The sequence below is a fragment of the Ammospiza caudacuta genome, chromosome 16 (assembly GCF_027887145.1).
Source record: "Ammospiza caudacuta isolate bAmmCau1 chromosome 16, bAmmCau1.pri, whole genome shotgun sequence".
In the NCBI taxonomy this organism is placed as follows: domain Eukaryota; kingdom Metazoa; phylum Chordata; class Aves; order Passeriformes; family Passerellidae; genus Ammospiza; species Ammospiza caudacuta.
In genome coordinates this window covers 4601226-4618893 of record NC_080608.1, presented here as the reverse complement: position 1 = coordinate 4618893, position 17668 = coordinate 4601226, and the positions used below count along the sequence as shown (strand labels likewise).

At 41.8% G+C, this 17668-nt stretch overlaps 1 protein-coding gene across 1 annotated transcript in view; it reads right to left on the bottom strand.

Moving 5' to 3' along the window:
* SLIT3 (slit guidance ligand 3) overlaps positions 1–17668 on the bottom strand; it is a 487105-nt gene that overhangs the window by 58548 nt on the left and 410889 nt on the right. Inside the window, exon 26 of the mRNA XM_058815569.1 lies at positions 15521–15645. Coding sequence (XP_058671552.1) covers positions 15521–15645 — 125 coding nt within the window. The remainder of the gene's footprint in view (positions 1–15520; positions 15646–17668) is intronic.

Sequence of the window (17668 nt, the reverse complement as noted above, 5' to 3'; positions counted from 1 at the left end):
CATTATATTCTGCTGATGAGTACAAGCTATTTGTAAAACTGGCAAATACATTGAAGAGCTTGGTTTTGCTTTTCAGTTGTTGACACAGTAGGGTGGAGTGAAGCCACCCAAAAGCCTCAATACTCAAAGGATCTGAGCAATCACTAGAAGTTCAAGAGATCACTGTGCTCTTCCTGCTGAAGGTCCTGCTAGCAGTGGACCTCTGCCAGCTGATCTGATGGAAAGTTGGTAGATTACTTTTGTCAAGAGGAGAAAAATATCTTGGGAGATACAATAACTCAGTCCAGGTAGCTGTTTTTTTTGTCTTAATTTGTCTCTAGAGTGCTTAACTTGAAATTGGTGCATTTTTAAGCCCAACCAAGGCATAAAAATCCTCAAATCAGCTTATGAGTGTGAACTTTAGTAAAGGGTTCAGTTGATCTGGTCTGTCCACTCCTGGTGCTTGGCTCTTTCTCACATGTCCTATGGGTCAGTCCTCCAAATACCACTGAAAGCTTCAGTACTCTGCAGCAGGCAGGACATGTAGCCATCATGTGAAGAACAGAGGAGTCATTGTGAAGAAGTGAGGCACACTGATTATCACAGAATCACTAGGCTGGAAAAGACCTACAGGATCAAACCCAAACTTTGTCTGATCCTCACTGTGACAACCAGACCAGAGAAACCAAGTGCCACACCAGCTGTTTCTGGGATCATCAACCCCTTCTTAGGCAGTTCATTCCAATGCCTAGTAACCATTTCAGTGAAGAAGATTTTCCTGATAATCCAACCTGAACCTTCCCTGGCACAGCTTGAGGCCATTTCCTCTTGTTCCATTGCCTGACCCTCACCTGGCTGCACCCTCCTGTCATCAGGGACTTGTGGAGAGTGAGCAGGTCCCCCCTGAGCCTCCTTTTCTCTAGGCTGGACAGCCCAGATCCCTCAGCCACTCTTGGGGACTGTCCAGACCCTTTCCCAGCTCCATTCCCTTCTCTGGACACGCTCCAGCCCCTCAGTGTCTTGCAGTGATGGTGGCCAGAGCTGGACACAGCACTCGAGGTGTGGCCTCACCAGGGCTGAGTACAGGGAGACAATCTGTTTCTGGTACAAGCCCACCTGGGCACATGGGGTCATGTTCAGCCTTTGGAGACCAGCTCCTCCTGGTTCTTTCCTGCCTGGCAGCTTTCCATGCCCTCTGCCCCCAGCCTGGAGCTGCAGGGCGTGCTGTGCCCCAAGGACAGGCCCCAGCACTGGACCTTATTGAGCCTCATACTGTTGGCCTCCAGCAATATGTAGATACATACATATATTATGCATTTTATATTATAATTTCATCCAACACCACAGAGGAGCTTTGTTAACAAAGCTGTATTTCCTGAGGCTCTGTCTCCAGCATTCCCCAGAGTGAGGAGACGCAGCTTTGCATTTTAAAATTCCTGCAAATACAGGAGGGACAGACTTCTCCATGGCTGTATCAGGAGAGAAACACTTCCAAAGTCCACCAGAGAGCCCTGGCCACCATGCCTGGCAGTGAGTTCATGTCCCAAAGGCCACCAGAGAGCCCTGGGCACCGTGGCTGGCAGCGAGTCCATCCCCACACAGCAGTGCCAGCAGCACGCACGGCGCTCGCCCAAGGCCTGGCGCAGAAACTCTCTGCTCCATCCGTGCCCTGTGTGCCAAGCAGCCTGTCCTCCTCCATCTGAGATCCCAAATGTCTCAGGCAAGGATTGGGATGGAGCTGAGGGAAGCTCCTGCAGGTTTTATTTTGGCACCATGCGGCCCGCGGCGCTTTGCGGATGTGACCGTGGAACGGTGACACTGATCCACCCTGCTCCAGCATTGCCCATCCCTCCTCCATCTGTGCCCTGAGTCCTGGCTGCTCACTGGGGTGTTGTGAGATCCCCAGGATGAAGTGAGAGATGAGAATCTGAATTCCAAGTTCTCAGAAGGCTGATTTAGTATTCTGCTCTACTCTACTCTATCCTATTCTATTCAAAGAAATTATACACAAAAACTATACTACAGAAAGAGAAAGGATATTTCAGAAAGCTAAACAAGAATGATACTGAAAGCTCCAGACTCCTCAGTCTCACACAGCTGATGGTGATTGGTCATTAATTAAAAACAATTTACATGGAACCAATCAAGGATGCACCTCTTGGTAAACGATTTCCAGACCTCATTCCAAGCAATCACATAATTAATGATTCCATTCTTTTCTGAGGCTTCTCAGCTTCCCAGGAGAAGAAATCCTGGGGAAGGGATATTTCAGAAAATATCATAGTGACAGTTCACCACCTTCTTGTAGTGAAGCTGGAAGCTTCACTTTTATACTTTTCCTGTGTCCCTGGAGAAATGATTGTTATATAGGTACTTCACTAACATCAGCTACTTCTATTTCATGCAAACTCTTCACCCCTGTATCATTAAAATATTAAACCCCTGGCAGCCAAGCAGAGCAAGCAGCAAAGCATCTGTTTTTCTGAAGGTTTTTGTCACGGCTGAACACCATGTAAAACAGGCCCATCACTTCCACTATAATTACTCAGATTAATTTGAATGTTCTTGTAAAAATTTAATAGAGATAAATGTTAAAATGAGAGCAAGGCCCTTTCAGTCTCTTGCACTGGCACATGAAGTTTTGCATGACAAATTCTGCTCTCATTTCTGTACTGAACATGGCTGAATTATTGGCTTTTTGGGCCTCAGGCAGCATGGAAACCCATCAGAATGTGCTGCTGAATAAGGAAATTGCAACAATGAGTTGCTATGTGGCTTTAAGAAAATTACAGTCTCTCTGACTCAGTTTACTCATTGTAATAAATGGGCAAACAATATTTAATCCTTCTCTGAGGGTCATCTTCTCAGAGCTGACTTTATCAATAGCAAGCCCACAAAACAAGCACAACTTCTCTAACAAGGAAGACTTTGGAAAACAAGGAACTCTGAGAGGAGAGAAACTGCAGAAAATAGTGGTACTAATAAATCTACACAAAGCAAGGCCATTTCATTTCTGTATGAGGCTGTCACTACCCAGAAGAGCCTAAAGACATTCTAGAAACATCTTTCAAATGAATAACGCAATTCTCCAGTCTCAATTTACTGTAAGACTTCTTACTGGAAAAATGGAATTGCTGTCAAGCATCACTAAAATTAATTTATCTGCGAGTTGGGAAATACTCCTTGAGTTGCATTGCCTGGAAATAACTATTGTTACAAAGGAGAATATTGTCTATTTGCTTCAAGACTAAAGAGCCTTTTAATGAGGTCTGAAGCAGAAATAGAGGTGCAGACTTGTTTCAAGGACAGGCAAGAAGATAGGACTGTCTCAGCAATGCACAGAAAGAGGATGAAGGTCCCTGTGTGTGCTATATTTTACTTCTAGAGCTTTTTTAGGATACAATAATTTTTTGTCTAGTCTGATAGGAAGGCATCAGATCCAAAACACTTTTATATATTTTCTCTAATTTTCTGTAGGAGTGGAAAGGTTTAGGCATTGAAACAGGAAATTTCTGCAACTTATTACAAGATGAATATCAGAGTCCAGCTGTCCTTTTGAACCTGAAATACCTCAGCTGGTCCAGACTTAATCTGGGCTGCTCCAGCTCCATGTTTCAGTGAATGAGAACAGAACTAGTCACCATACCTAGAAAGAATAATTTTTTTTGTTTGAAATTACCCATACTGGGAATTGCTATATCTACAAGCTGTTCCTCAGCACTGCTGTGCCAAATTCCAGCTTTTACAAGGATCCAATACTGGGAACATTATATCATGATCAATAAAACACCCCGTAACAAGTAGCAAAACCTAATAAGAACCCTCAGCAGGAAGAACAAGGGATAATAGAGTAGAAAAGGCACTCACTTGCCTTGACACTGATTCAGCCACTGAAATAATTTTTTTTCAATTAATTTTCAAGAATCAGCATTGTCTGTGTAGACCAAGAGTTTCATTCACATCCACGTGGCAGAGGTTGGAACTCTGTGCATCCCAATGTGATCCTTCTCCTGTTTTATCAACAGCAGGGCACAGATAAGGGGTGGAAACCCCACCACAGCACAGGCAGAAGGTGGAAACCTCCTGGTGTGCAAAACCATCACTGCAGGAGAAACACGACCCAGGCAGGCAGGGAGACACCTGCAGACAGGCAGGAATCTGTCCAGCCCCACTGGTTTGTGAACAGGGAGAGCTCTTTGCAGCTAATTACAGCCCTGTTCAATGACTACACTGTTTCACAGCATGCTGGAAAAATGAGCTCTACAACAGAAATACCAAAGTTTATTCGACTTGTTAACAACATACAACGTGCTCATAATAAATTTTAGTTAGATGGTGTATGTGGAGAACAGATGGTAGCATTCATGTGTTTAGCAAAAATACTAAATGAAGACAAATATAGTTGATAGAGACTTTAAATTAAGAACCAGGAAATTTTCATAAACAACTTAATTATCAAGGTCTAAATACAGCTAAAGCTTTTAGGGAAAACAGACAAAATTACATCTACAAAGACACTGTGTTGCACACTCTGTCCTTTACATTCCTAATTGTGGGAGAAATGCATCCACATCCAAGTCTCAGTCTCACAAATATTTAAACACTTGTCTTATGGGTTTCCTGGTCAGAAGTTAATAAGAAACCATTACATTAAAGGAAAAGGCCTAGTAAATCTTCCAGTTCATGACAGGCTGGAAGGAAAATGCACAGGATGATAACTGAGAAGAACACTGTGTTCCATGAGCATCCCCAGGAATGTTATTCCAGCCTACAAGTATCTGCCAGCTTTAACATTTCAACCTCCTCATCCTGGGAAATGGAGAATAAATGGATGCTTGCAGCCACTTTGTTGAGCTGTGCTCTGCTCCCACAGTGTGGCAAGGATTTCATCAATTTCTGAATTATTCTGATCTAGGCTGATGCACACACCTGAGTGTTGCTACACCTGGATGTGCCAGTGGGACTTCCCCTTAAATTCAGACCTGCAAGGTCCAACAGCAGAGAGAAGGGATAAATGTGGTGTGCAGCAATAATTTCCTGATGCTTTGTGTGAAAAAAATGAGATGGGATAGGACAAAAGGTAAGGAGAGGGGAAAAATCCAGAAGAAACAAAAGACATAGACACCCAGCACAGAAAGAGAATTCAGTTTGAACTTCTGAATGCAGCTTTTTCCTTTGAGCTTTACTTCTTCCATGCTTAGTAAAGTGAGAACTTTGATAAAACGTTTTCCTGAAGGAGTGCCATGCAGCCATCCAATAAGGTATAGACTCATGCTAATTTTGACCTAATAGCATTTTTACCAGTCACTTCTTTCACCACTTGAAATCTTTATCCCTCTGCCAAAAATAGTCAAAATGAGAGGGTAAATTGAAATTTTCCAGGGCATGAAGGGAATGTGATGTCTCATGAACAAAGTTTTAGCACATAAACTTCAATTCCACTAGAAAATTAAGCTGGGAAAAAAGAATGAGGCATTCAGCAGTTTTCCCTGTAATAAACACATTCAGCAGCAATAAATACAAAGAAGAAACAAGAAGAATTTTGCATAATTGACCGAGGAAACACGATATCATAAATTCAGCCTCACAGCCAACACGCTAAGTTACAAGTTTGGTAGGAAAAATTCTCTCAAGTTCTATTCATGGTTGTATATTTCAGAGCCTTTCAAGGCAGGGAAACCCAGTATTTGCTATAATGGGATCATAAAAAGAAGTTTTGCATGTACTGCAAGGCTGACAGCAGCTATGGAAGCAAGCAGGGCATGTGGGGCTAACTGCAGCATGAGGGACTGGATGGATCCCTGCAAACACAGCTTGGGGAAGGGAATGCCACCAAATAATTGGAGATGTTGTAAACTGTGTGAGGAATGGAACTGACTTCCAAATGTAAAGTTGACTTAAATTCTTTTAAAGGAAGGGCTAAACAGCACAGCATTGGGAAGGAGTGTTACTTTACCAGTGAGTTTCAAATATCATTTGCTACCAAATAATTAGAGATGTAAACTGTGTGAAGAATGGAACTGACTTCCAAATGTAAAATTGACTTAAATTCTTTTAAAGGAAGGGCTAAACACTACAGCATTGGGAAGGAGTGTTACTTTATCAGTGAAACTGATATTCAGACACAGATATCTGATATTGAGATTCATGCAGACAGCTGACACCCTGCTAGCCACACACACACAGGAGTGGGACGCTCTTCAGCAGATCCAGGTGAAACTATTTTCCTTGTTTCTGCTCTTTCTGGCCATGGACACAGTGGCTAAGCCTCAATCTGGAAAAGTTGCATCTGATACTCATTGGCAAGGTCAAACAAGCAGAAGAGCTGGCAGGGCCTGTGTTAGATCCATCTGCTCAGGCATATATACAAATTATTTGGCAAGGCACGGGAAATATCACAGCAATTTTGGATCAGACTGCTTTCAGATTGCCAGGTGGAAGTTGAGAGATTTTGATCATCTGCTGTTCACAAAAATCTTGTGACTCCTCCTTCTGAGCACAGACCTTGCTGTAGAGACCCACACCTCGGGGATGAATCCTCACTCACACTGGGGATGGATTAATTCTTTCTCTTCAGTCTCCCATCCCAATGGGGTAATAAAAATGTGCCTTCTGAGGACTTCTGTTCAGAAGCCAATTAATTTAACCTGAAAAAACAATTAATTTTATCCACCTCTAGTTTGGAATAGAAGTTTTTTAATAGAAATCCGAGTTTACCTAGAACAATCTGAATTATTTTTTCAGTTCAGCATCTCTGTTTACTCAGGTGTACTTACACTGACACGTCCATACTGCAACAGAGTTGCCTGCTGCTCATAAACATGAGAAATACTATTTGTTAAATGGCACAGAAAGTAGGTTGAGAAAACAAGGGACCCTGATGTTCTTGTGCTGCCCCTCCCAACACTCAGCTGATTTAGCTCCCTCTGCAAACTTTCTCAGTGTTACTATCAGAAGTAAAAATATAGACAATATTTAAAAGCCACTATATAGTTATGTCCTATGTCAGTCTAGCTTCATCTGGCATCTGATTAAACAATAATTGGCCATGGCAGCAGCACTTCTTAGTGACTTCCTTGTCCTTGTTAATAAATCACAATTGTCAATTTATAGCAAATTAGGCAAACTCTGCTCTCTTAAGCCTCATTTTATTTCAATCAGAAAGATTTATGACCCTCCAGGGTATAACACACCTTCCATTACCTCTCCAGCTAGTAATCAAGAATATGCCTGTCAAAGTCAAAGTGCAAGGATTCATCATATTATATTTTTTAAAAACTCTGGTTCTTTTCCCTTGGGGGTGGAATTTAATTCTCAGTGGACATTTGAGGTTTATTTTGTAATTATATTCATTACCATGCAAATCTTGATTGCCCTTCCAAACCTCTCCCTACATGAGCACTTTGTGTTTCAATGGTCTTTTAGGCTTTTAATCAATGACAGGAGGATATGTCATTAATCCATCAGCAGTCAATTCACACAGCACATGTCTGAAATGAGTCCAGAGGTGCCAAACTGGATGGGACAGGTGCTCTAGAGCTTCCAAGGTTACAACTGACTGATCCAGTGTGTGAACATTTTGGGAGATGCAGAAGAAAATTAGGGATGTTGAAAATAGTTAATTTTGCTGAGGGTTGTATATATACAACGCAATATATTTGATGCAAATCCAACACTGAATATTTCCTATGTAGTCTCTATTCATGAATGAGAACAGTGTTTTAAGTACCTTCAAAATACTTAAGTGCTTATTTATTTTAAAGTACATTTTGCAGTGACAATAAAACTTTCCCTTTCAGGCTATCCAAAGTCAGTGCCTCTTTTTCAATGTGAACTCTGTAGAGAAAGTTATAAAGACTGGACATTTGTATAGATAGCAAAAATACTGTCAATATGATTTAAGAAATAGAAATAACATATAATTGTTGTATTTTAGATTAACTATGCCTAATGCTTAAGCTACTGAACAGCCTGCCTGGAGAGGAGCACACATTACAAACAGAAACCCAATGAAGCCTAACATGAGGCAGAGATTATGTGATTAAAAAATCTCTCCAAAAAGCTCGCTGGGTTTCTGAAATAAATAGAGCTGAGGATGCTGGAAGAGTCCCAGTCCCTTGGAAGAACCTTCTGCTGGCACATCCCTGTTTGTTAAGGATGCAGGCATTTGGTTTGCAACAGATAAAAGGTCTCTCACTGAAATACACACAATTTCAGCAGAAATGTCAGTGTAATCTGTTTGGCTTGTGGAAGATCTGCAAAGCTTCCCCTGCAAGGTTTCCCAGCTCAGAGACACCAGCAATCCTTTGTGAAATCCATCTGATAGGGGGCTGGACTGGCAGGTTCAGTGATTTCAGAATCAAACATGCACATGAATTTTACAGACTTCTAAACAAGTGAAGCATGTCCACTGTGTGAGGCAAGAGCACAATATTTATTTCAGAGGCTCTCAGAAGTATGAACCCACAGGGACCAGGGGGGCAGAGAGCTTTGGGACAGCCTTACCTGCAGTGTTTATGCATTTACCCTACACACTAATCTAATCCCGATCTAATTCCCAAACGAGTCTGGCATTAGATAATTTCTATTAACAAGAGGGGCTTTACTCTTCTTTTCATCTTAGCCTGCTTATTGCAACTTCATCAATTCCATCATCTCCCAAGGAAAGGAGAAAATAAGGCAATCAACCTCCCAGGACAATCTCTGCTCATGTTCTTGGACAACAAAAGAAACCCAAAAGCCATTTCATGGAGTGCACTCAGAGCCAAGAAAGCCTCAAGGATAACAGATGACAGAAAATCACAAGGAAATTTACAATAAGGATTTTCAGCTGGGGCCAACTACGTCAACTGCTTCAATCATGCAGAAATGGTGGGATGCAGAAAATTAAGATCTGGTTAAACAGAACTTGATTAAGCAGAGTTATAGGAACCAGCAATCACCTGAAAGGCAGAAAAACCACAGAGGAAGAAAGATTTTTATTTAGTGTAACAGGACCAGGCAAACATAAGAACCAGAGCCTGAAATTCGGAATAAATGCCAATAAAAACTTCTCCTTTACCCTGGGAAAAAAAAGATTGGAAGTCTGGTCACTCATTTAGAACTAGAGCAGGAAAACAGTAGTAAAACCACAGTGAGGGGGAATAATCCACACTGACAAGAGAATGAATGTGGCAGTGCCCACCTGTGGGAATAATCCACACTGAGAAGAGAATGGAGGTGGCAGTGCCCACCTGTGGGTGCAGCTCCCCATCCCTGCACTGCTCAAACACAGGGGATGCCTGAAGCTGCTCAACATCTGCTTTCTTGCTGGCCCAACAAAAATCAAAATCCTTCTTCAGAGCTGGCTTTAGTGCTAAGAGCCCTCATTAGGGCCTGCCACAGTACATGAGTGGGTTTTTACAGGGCCTGTGGTGGGTGTGCTCCTGCCTTCAGCCAGCAACTGGGGCAGTAATCCCTTCCTAAGCCTCTCATTTTATGCTCTTCTACATGTAAATCTCTGTTTTCTTTATACCTACTACAACAGAAAGGGCAGAAAGCAGGTAACACAAGTCTGACTGCTGCATGGTAGATTTTACAGAATAAGCATGTGGAAGAAAATATTGTGATTTCTGCATTTTTTTTCCTGCCCTAGGAGCTCTATATGAAATTATAATCAATTAGTGCTTACACTGGTGTTTGCCCTAAAAATCCACACATAAATAAAGATCTACTCATTTTATGTGGCCACCCATTACCTCTCATCCCTAAAGGCTTTCTCTTTTATTTTACTACGAGTGGAAAATGCTTCTTTGACACTCATTAATAGGCATTTTCAATATGGCTAAAACAATCAAACAAAAAAAAAAAAAAAACCAACACCCCAGATCACATTAACACACACTCCAGGAGAATTTATTAGAATGAAAGCTCAAGGCAGAACCACCTCACACAAACAGCATTTTGCTGCACTCATTTCTTCTACACCAAATCTTGGCATTGAGCTGACATTGCAGTGCCTGTCCCCTGATCCTGGGAGAGAAGGGACCCAGGGCAGAGAGAGGAGTTTGCTCTCCTGGCTCCTGTGGATGAGGCCAGGCTGCTCAGAGTCCCTTTCAATTCCTTCTCCCTTTATTTGTCTGCTGAGGGATGCACGTGGGGTATTGCAATGTATTCACAAGGGTGCACCAGCCAGCCTGCTTCTAAGTTTGTTAGCAAAGCCTCAAGAATTCATCAAGACTATTGAAAGATAAACTGTGCTAAATTAAGAAAAAAGAGAATACCAAGATGGCAAGAACTGGATAACAGAGGACTGTGAAACACCTGGGCTGTAACCAATCATTACTCTGAGAAATGCAGGCAGAGAATGAGTGAGCAAGACAAAGGCACCAATCAAGAAGTGTGTACTTAGTAGTTTGTAGAATCTAGAAATATGGGTGTAACGTAAATAATGAACAGCTTCTGCTTAATCATATTAGTCAGTTCTTCAGGAGTCCTGAATTTCCCACAATAACGGGGACCCATGTGTGTTAACAGAGCCAAAACAAAAGCACAGAGCTACATCTGCACACAGGATCAGCCTGACAACCCAGGCACAGCAAAAGCCAAACTCTGCCCGGGGTTACAGCAACTCAAGCCCACCCAAGTCAGCATCACTGAGACATTGCCCTGTTGGAACAGTCTGGGTCAGCCCCAGGTGAGCAAACACCCCACAGCCACGCTGAGCTCTGTGCTGAGTCCTCCCCAGGCTGCCCCTGCTGCAGGGCTCTCACAGATTAGTGGTGTAAGGCTGCAAAAGCTCGCTGTGGTGAAGTGCAAATTTATCTAAACAAATAAATTTATTATCATATATCATTAATATATATTATATATAATATATTTTATATATTATATATAATATATATATACATTATATATAATATATACTATATATAATATATAGTATATATAATATTAATATATACTATGTTATACAATCATATAATAATATAAATTAATATAAATCAATATAAATTAAATTAAATTAAATTAAATTAAATTAATATAATATAATATAATATAATATAATATAAATCAATAGAATATAATAATATAATATATAATTATTATATTATATTATATTAATTTATATTGTACTGATATATTATAAGTATAATATTATATATTATTTATTTATTTATTTATTTATTTATTTATTTAAATAAATAAATAAATAAATAAATAAATAAATAAATAAAGAACCCCTGCTCCAAGCACAGGCAGGGCCAGTGCACCCCAGGAGCCAGGGGTACAGCCAGGGCAGCACCTGTGGCACAGGGACAGTGCTGAGAAAAACTCCTGTCAGCAGCCACAGCTCCTCCTCAGCTGCACTGACCCCCTCAAGGGCTGGCACTGAATTTTTATCAATGCACAAAATGGGATTTGTATGAATCCCCCATTTCCCAGAGACATCCTGCTCTGGGACTTCTAAACTTGTTTCCAGGGACAAAAAGCAGGCGTGGGGGTGGGGAGGGGGAAGAGCCAGATTCCTAGCAGAAACTTGGAGCCAGCTTCCTCACTAAATATCATTCTGACTGCACTGTAATGCCTCCCACCTCATGAGTCTGGCTGCAAACAACGCTGTCTCTCCAAAGCCCAAGAGCTTTGCCCAGGATTTTTCCAATTGTGTCTGTCACTCTGGATGATTGGTGAAATTGCCTGAACCCTCAAGTCACTGCAGGTCTGCAGGAAAAGTCAGGACACTGGCTGAACTCAACAGGGAGGTGAAGAGATTTGGGTAAAATTTAGAGCAGCTCTAGCACAGACATGCAGCAGCATCTGGTGCCTGGAGTGAGGGATGTGAGCTGTGCCAAATTTATCCATCTTCACTTTCCATTTCCGACAGCTTTCAGTGCCAGCAGGACCCAGAGGTGACAAACATCTGCATGCCAGCAGCTCTGTCTCCTTTACCTGAGCTATCAGAGCACATTCCTAGGCAGGCACTGCACTTCCTATTCTGGCTTGGCAATGTTCCTTCATTTCAGGCAAAACAAAAATGCATTTTAGACTATTTCCCCAGTTCCACAAGTAATTCTATTTGAAAGTAAGCAAATTATTCTTTATTTGTTGCTACTCAATTTTAAGAAAAAGAAAGTATAAATGACAAAAATCAGCCAAAAAAACTCAAAAAGGCAGTTTCAGAATAAAACAATGACAAAATACACAGTGTGTTGGTTTCAAACACACTAGTTTTTGCTAGTTATTCAAGTGAAGTTTTTTCCAATAGTTTATTGATTGCAAGCTTGATTAATCTCTTGAATTCCAACACCCATGGACTCAGTTTTGCAATATCAGTGGGAATACTTACAAGCCACACACTCAACAGAATCAGTGAACTGGTGGGCTCCTGTTATCTATTTCCCAGCCCCAGCTGCACTCACACTCTCTGCCTTTTGCAGGTGGCCAGCAGCATTTCCAGCAGGAGAAAGCTCCATCTCTCCACTTACAATCAGACTTTACAATCTAAACCACACATATTATTTAAATCACCATTCAAAGAATGCTGTAGAGAAGAGGAAAAAAAGCAACCCACTGGAAAATGACCCCTATGCCTGTGTTTAATATGAAAACATGATTTTTGTAACATGGAGAGCCAGCTCCTGCCAGCACTGGTGGCACCCTGGAGATCCTGCCAGATGCTGGAGGTGCCATACCCCATTCCTTGGGGCTCTTTCCCCAAAGTACAGCCACAACAGCACTGTGCCAGCCATGGTTTATCTCCAACAAGCACTTTCATCACCCGTTTTAAGGCAAGAGCAGCAGCAAAGATCATTATCAGCTCAGCCTTGCCCCTCGCAGCTCAGGTGTTCCATGACTTATCTCACTTTGAGTTTACCCAAACCATCAAGGGCAGCACTGGAATTGCTAAAAGCCCCACAGAGTATACATTCATACATTCAACAGCCAAAACATCTCTGTGAGCATGAAAAGTGAGAGATGGAACCATCATCAGTGTGACAGCAAAAACCCGACCACAAGCTTGGAGAATGCAGATAACTGGGAGAGTGTCCTGGTCCATCAGGCACCACTCTGGCAGCTGCTAACTGAGGTGACTTTCTGTGTTTTTCTGAAGGCTGGCACGAGCACAGGAGCCCCAGAAAGCCTCTTGTAATGCCTGCCCCCTCACAGGGAACATTACGAAGCCGTCAGCTTAAATTTGGAAAAAGGGTGGGTTTTTCACTTTATTGATGCACTCTTCCACAGAGGATTTTTTTAAAATCTACATCAAACAAGGAAAAACAAATGCTGAGAGGGCAGATTTAGGGCAATTTATCAAGGTCTGGGAAATAGCTTCCAGATGGATGGAGCTGTTTGGTGCTGGCTGGTGAGAAGGAAGCAAGGTATTGTTATTGAATTAGCATGAATCTCTGGTGGAGAACTGCGTGGTAGATAGAGTGCTGCTTTCATATGGTTTGCATTTGGACCTTTCATATTTCATTTTTATTCAAAAACCTGTGGTAAAGACACACAGTTCTTTTTTTTTGCTTATTCAATTTCCACCAATTCTGCCTGAACTGTTGGCCAGTGTTTTTAAACCCTGCTCCATGCCTGGTCTGTTTGCTCTTTGCCACGCTTGGCTGGCAGCTTGGTGCTTACAGGCTCACAGTGGGTTTGGGTTTTGCATTCCCACACTGATGCCCCCTGAGACAGTGTGTGTGAGAGAGGAGGGAGAAGAGCTGGATGCTCTGTGAGATGTTTAAACTGAGTTGCATCAAGTGTTTACCAAAACCCCTCCAAGGAAAATGATGCATCCTGACTACAACGTGCTGATAAACTGGGGGGTTATTCTGGATTTTTCTTTTTAATTAATCTTCCCTTCATAAACATGTCTTTCAGCAATATAAATGCATCTATCCCAGTAACTTTCTATCTAATCTATCCCAGGGAATAAGGAATACTGCAAAATGCCAAAAGAACAACCAGCAAACAAAAATCTGAGGGCCAAAAGGAGAAGATATGGTCATAACACATTTTTACTTAGAATAACCTGGATACCTGCTCCATGATACATATCTTAGAGAGCAAAGATTTATGTGCTTGCCTTCTAGTTCTGAAATAATTCACTTTTCAAGTTCCCAACTGAAGAAGTCAACATAATTTATGTTAAAAATCAAATTAAAATGACCATTTTTTATTAACCTGAAGAGATAAATAGATTGTTATCAAGTAGTTTCAGGTAAACAGATTTTTAACAGCACATTCTTTTAAATCCTAGAAAAGTTTCTGGTTGATATGCCACTGGGTAGAAAGATTTCTAATGACAGAAAATTTCCAATGCCTCTTTCAATTATTTAGGAGAACTGTTATTATTCTTGAGTAGGGCACTGAGGTGAAATAGAAGAAATAAGCTTTATATTTTCCCTTTCCCAATATTTCAGGGATCTGTCAATTACTCTGGGATGCATCAGAACAAAAAAACAGAGACAGGAAATGGTGATATCATCAGAACCAATTAATTCCTAAATCCTACCTGAAATGTAACACACAGATACTTGTGCTTTCTTCCCACATGCATGTCTGGTTTTGCCCTCCTTTTTTCCCCTATAATTCTTATTACTCTGTGTTTTATGAGCATCTGTTCCAGCTGACCAGCACTGTAAGAAGTATCCAGAGAGGCCAATAATAAAATCCCAATCTGCAGGATGCAGCCTATGCTGGCCATAGCACCTGAAACCCCCCAGGCTGAGAACAGATCATATGCCTCATTTATTACTTAATCTTTCAGCTACTGACTCCTGAGCTGGATTTCCAGCTACATCAGCTCTGGGACAGTGTCCTGGTGTCCTGAAGCTCTCACAGTGAACAAGGAGAGTTATCCATCACTGCTGAAGAAACTGCTTTACTCAATGACCCTTTCCCCATTTCCCATTGTGTTATCAGGAAGCCCACAAAGACTGGAATCCACAGGATTCATACTTGCAGATTCCTCTGTGGACATAATAATGAATTCTCTCTGAATTCAGAGAGAGCTGATTTAGGGGTTGTGTCTGATCAGGGATCACCCTTCTGCTCATGAGCCTGTGGAAGGTAAATGTAAACTACCAGGTGTCAACATTCTGTCACCATGGACCAACCTGGCCCTGAATTGTCACCTGAACTGCCTTCCCTGTGGCTGGGAGCCTGTGAAATGGTGGTCTGGTTGCTGGCAGAAAACAAGAAATAAAAAGGAGGATAAAACCCACTTGGCATTTTATATGGATATCTACATCCAGAATCAGAGAATGCCCATGGTTGGAAGGGACCTCTGGAGATTGTACAGCCCAACCACCCTGCTCCAAACAGGAGCAACCAGAGCAAGTTTCTCAGGATGATCTGTGCAGTCACAGCACAAAACAAAGCCATTCCAACTGCACAGGATGAAATTGGTGGCAGGGCACAGTTGAAAAGTCACACACAGCCTGCTTGAGCAGGGAACTTTGGAGCCCAGTGCTTGTAAAATTAGCTTCTCACAGCACAACCATTAAAGAACCACAAGTGATGGGGAGCAGCTCCTTGCTCCTCATGTAGTTCATTGGAGCCATACCTTGAAGCCAAAGGGGCAGGTGCACTGGAAGAGCTCCACGGGGTCACTGCTGCACGTCCCATTGTTCTTGCAGGGGCTGGAGAGGCAGGGGTTGCACTTGGACACCACACTGAGATCCACGGGCTCTGCAGAGGCAAACACAGAGTGAGTGACGGGGTCTCTGCTGTGGGGATGAACCTGAGGCATCAGAAAGTCTCTTTTTCCCAGCCCTGAGACCGGAGAAGAGGCAGAATTCCTCGGCTCTGGTTCTCAAGGTTGTTTATTTGCTCTTATCCCATACATTGTCTTTCTCTGACCCACTGAGATCTGTCCAGCAGGTTGGGCTGTGGCACTCTGACTGCCCTGAGGGTGGTGTTATCTTTTTATACTAAAAACCACCTGTACTTTATTTACAATAATTTTCCAATACCTATCACCTATGTGAGACATTCTGTCTCTACTCTAAAACAATCCAAGTGTCACCATCACCCAGAAGACGGAGGACAAGAAGAAGAAAGACAGAACATGCCCAGATTCCTCCACCTTGCCTCCTGAACCCCCATTCTAAAAACCCCAAAATTCTACTTTTTCACGCTGTGATAAATTCACTATCATTCTATTCACACCCTTGCGGCTTGTAACTCCTCACACAAAGTTGGTAATTGTTTCCATGGGCTAAAATCAAAGGCACGGGCGTTTTTGACTCTGTGCCAAGGTTTCTGAGCCCCCCTGCCAGGGTCTGGAGTCCTCCAGGGCAGACAGAGAGATGTCCTGGGTTCCAACATGTTAGCAGAGAGCTGGATTGCAGAATTAACACCTCCCATGCACACACCAACATCTGCCCCCAAGCACTGGCACAAATGCACAGGCTGCAGGTGCACTGGGGATTCCCAGGGATCAGAGAGGCTTTAAGCACTTAAATCAAGTGCTAGGCAAGTCTCAATGATGCTCATATTCTCCTGAAGATGCAAACATATGCTCTGAAAAAAGCATGTTGGGAACCTCCAGGGAGTGGGTTATATATATATATATATGGCTTTCAGCAATTTTTCCTGTTCTCAGTTCTGGAAATCCTGCAACAGCAACCCCAGGGAACTGTAACCTGACATTTCTATGGCTGATAACAAGAATGAAAGTGCAGATGCAACAACATAAATAAAAACCATGTACAAGGCAGATTTAGTTAGAGGCTTATGGGAATATTTAGGTGCAAAGTGCTCCACCATCCTTAATTTTAATATTAGAGTTTGAAACTTATTTTCTTCCCTTTCTGTCCAGAAGAATGATCAACACTGACCTATCCCAGCAAAGGGCAATAAAGCCAAATATGTAAATAGGTAAATATATGCAAGTAAATAACATGGCCATATTTAAACCATCTAAAAAACTTCATATTTGTAGCAGGAATCTTCCAGAGAAGTAGTGAAGTTTGTAGGTGAGCAGGAAAACAAACACAGACTAAAACAACACTAATTACATTTGGGGTCCCAAGTCAATCAATATTTTATGGCTGAGATTTTACAGAAAGCTAATTTAGGCAGTTTTATTCACAGTTATATTCACAGTTAAAACATGGTGATTTTTAAATGGCTACATTTTAAATAATAATAAGTATTAACTCATTGGCTTTTATATGTAAAAAAATAAAACCTAGCACTTTAAAGTGGCTTAAATTATATCAGGCAGTAAAGATCTTAAAGTAATTTTATTTCATTTTCAAGGAAATATTTTTTAAAATAATTTAAAATTGGTACTGTACTAATCATAAGTGGGCATAGACCTTCTGTTACTGCATGATAAATGGTAAGGAGGACTAAATTGTGAAACATACTGAAAGTGAAGAAAAGAAGCTTAAATTTGATGTTCAAGAGAAGGTGGAGCAAGAGTTACCAAAACTAGGGATGAAAAAATCCCTTCCAGCCAGGGATTTGCTTTGAGTTGTCCTGCATGAGTTATAAATGTTCACTTTGAACACTTGCAGAGCACCAGCAGGGGTAGGAACATGGCACAAGTGGGGCTGTGTCTGCTCCTGCAGTGATGGTGGTGCCAGCAGGGACTGACTGGGACTGCACAGGCAGCACTGAGGGAGAAATACAGGAAGAAAAAAAGCCAACAATTAAATGAAGGACTGCTGCCATCCTATTCTATCTTTGTGTTTATGTCTAACTG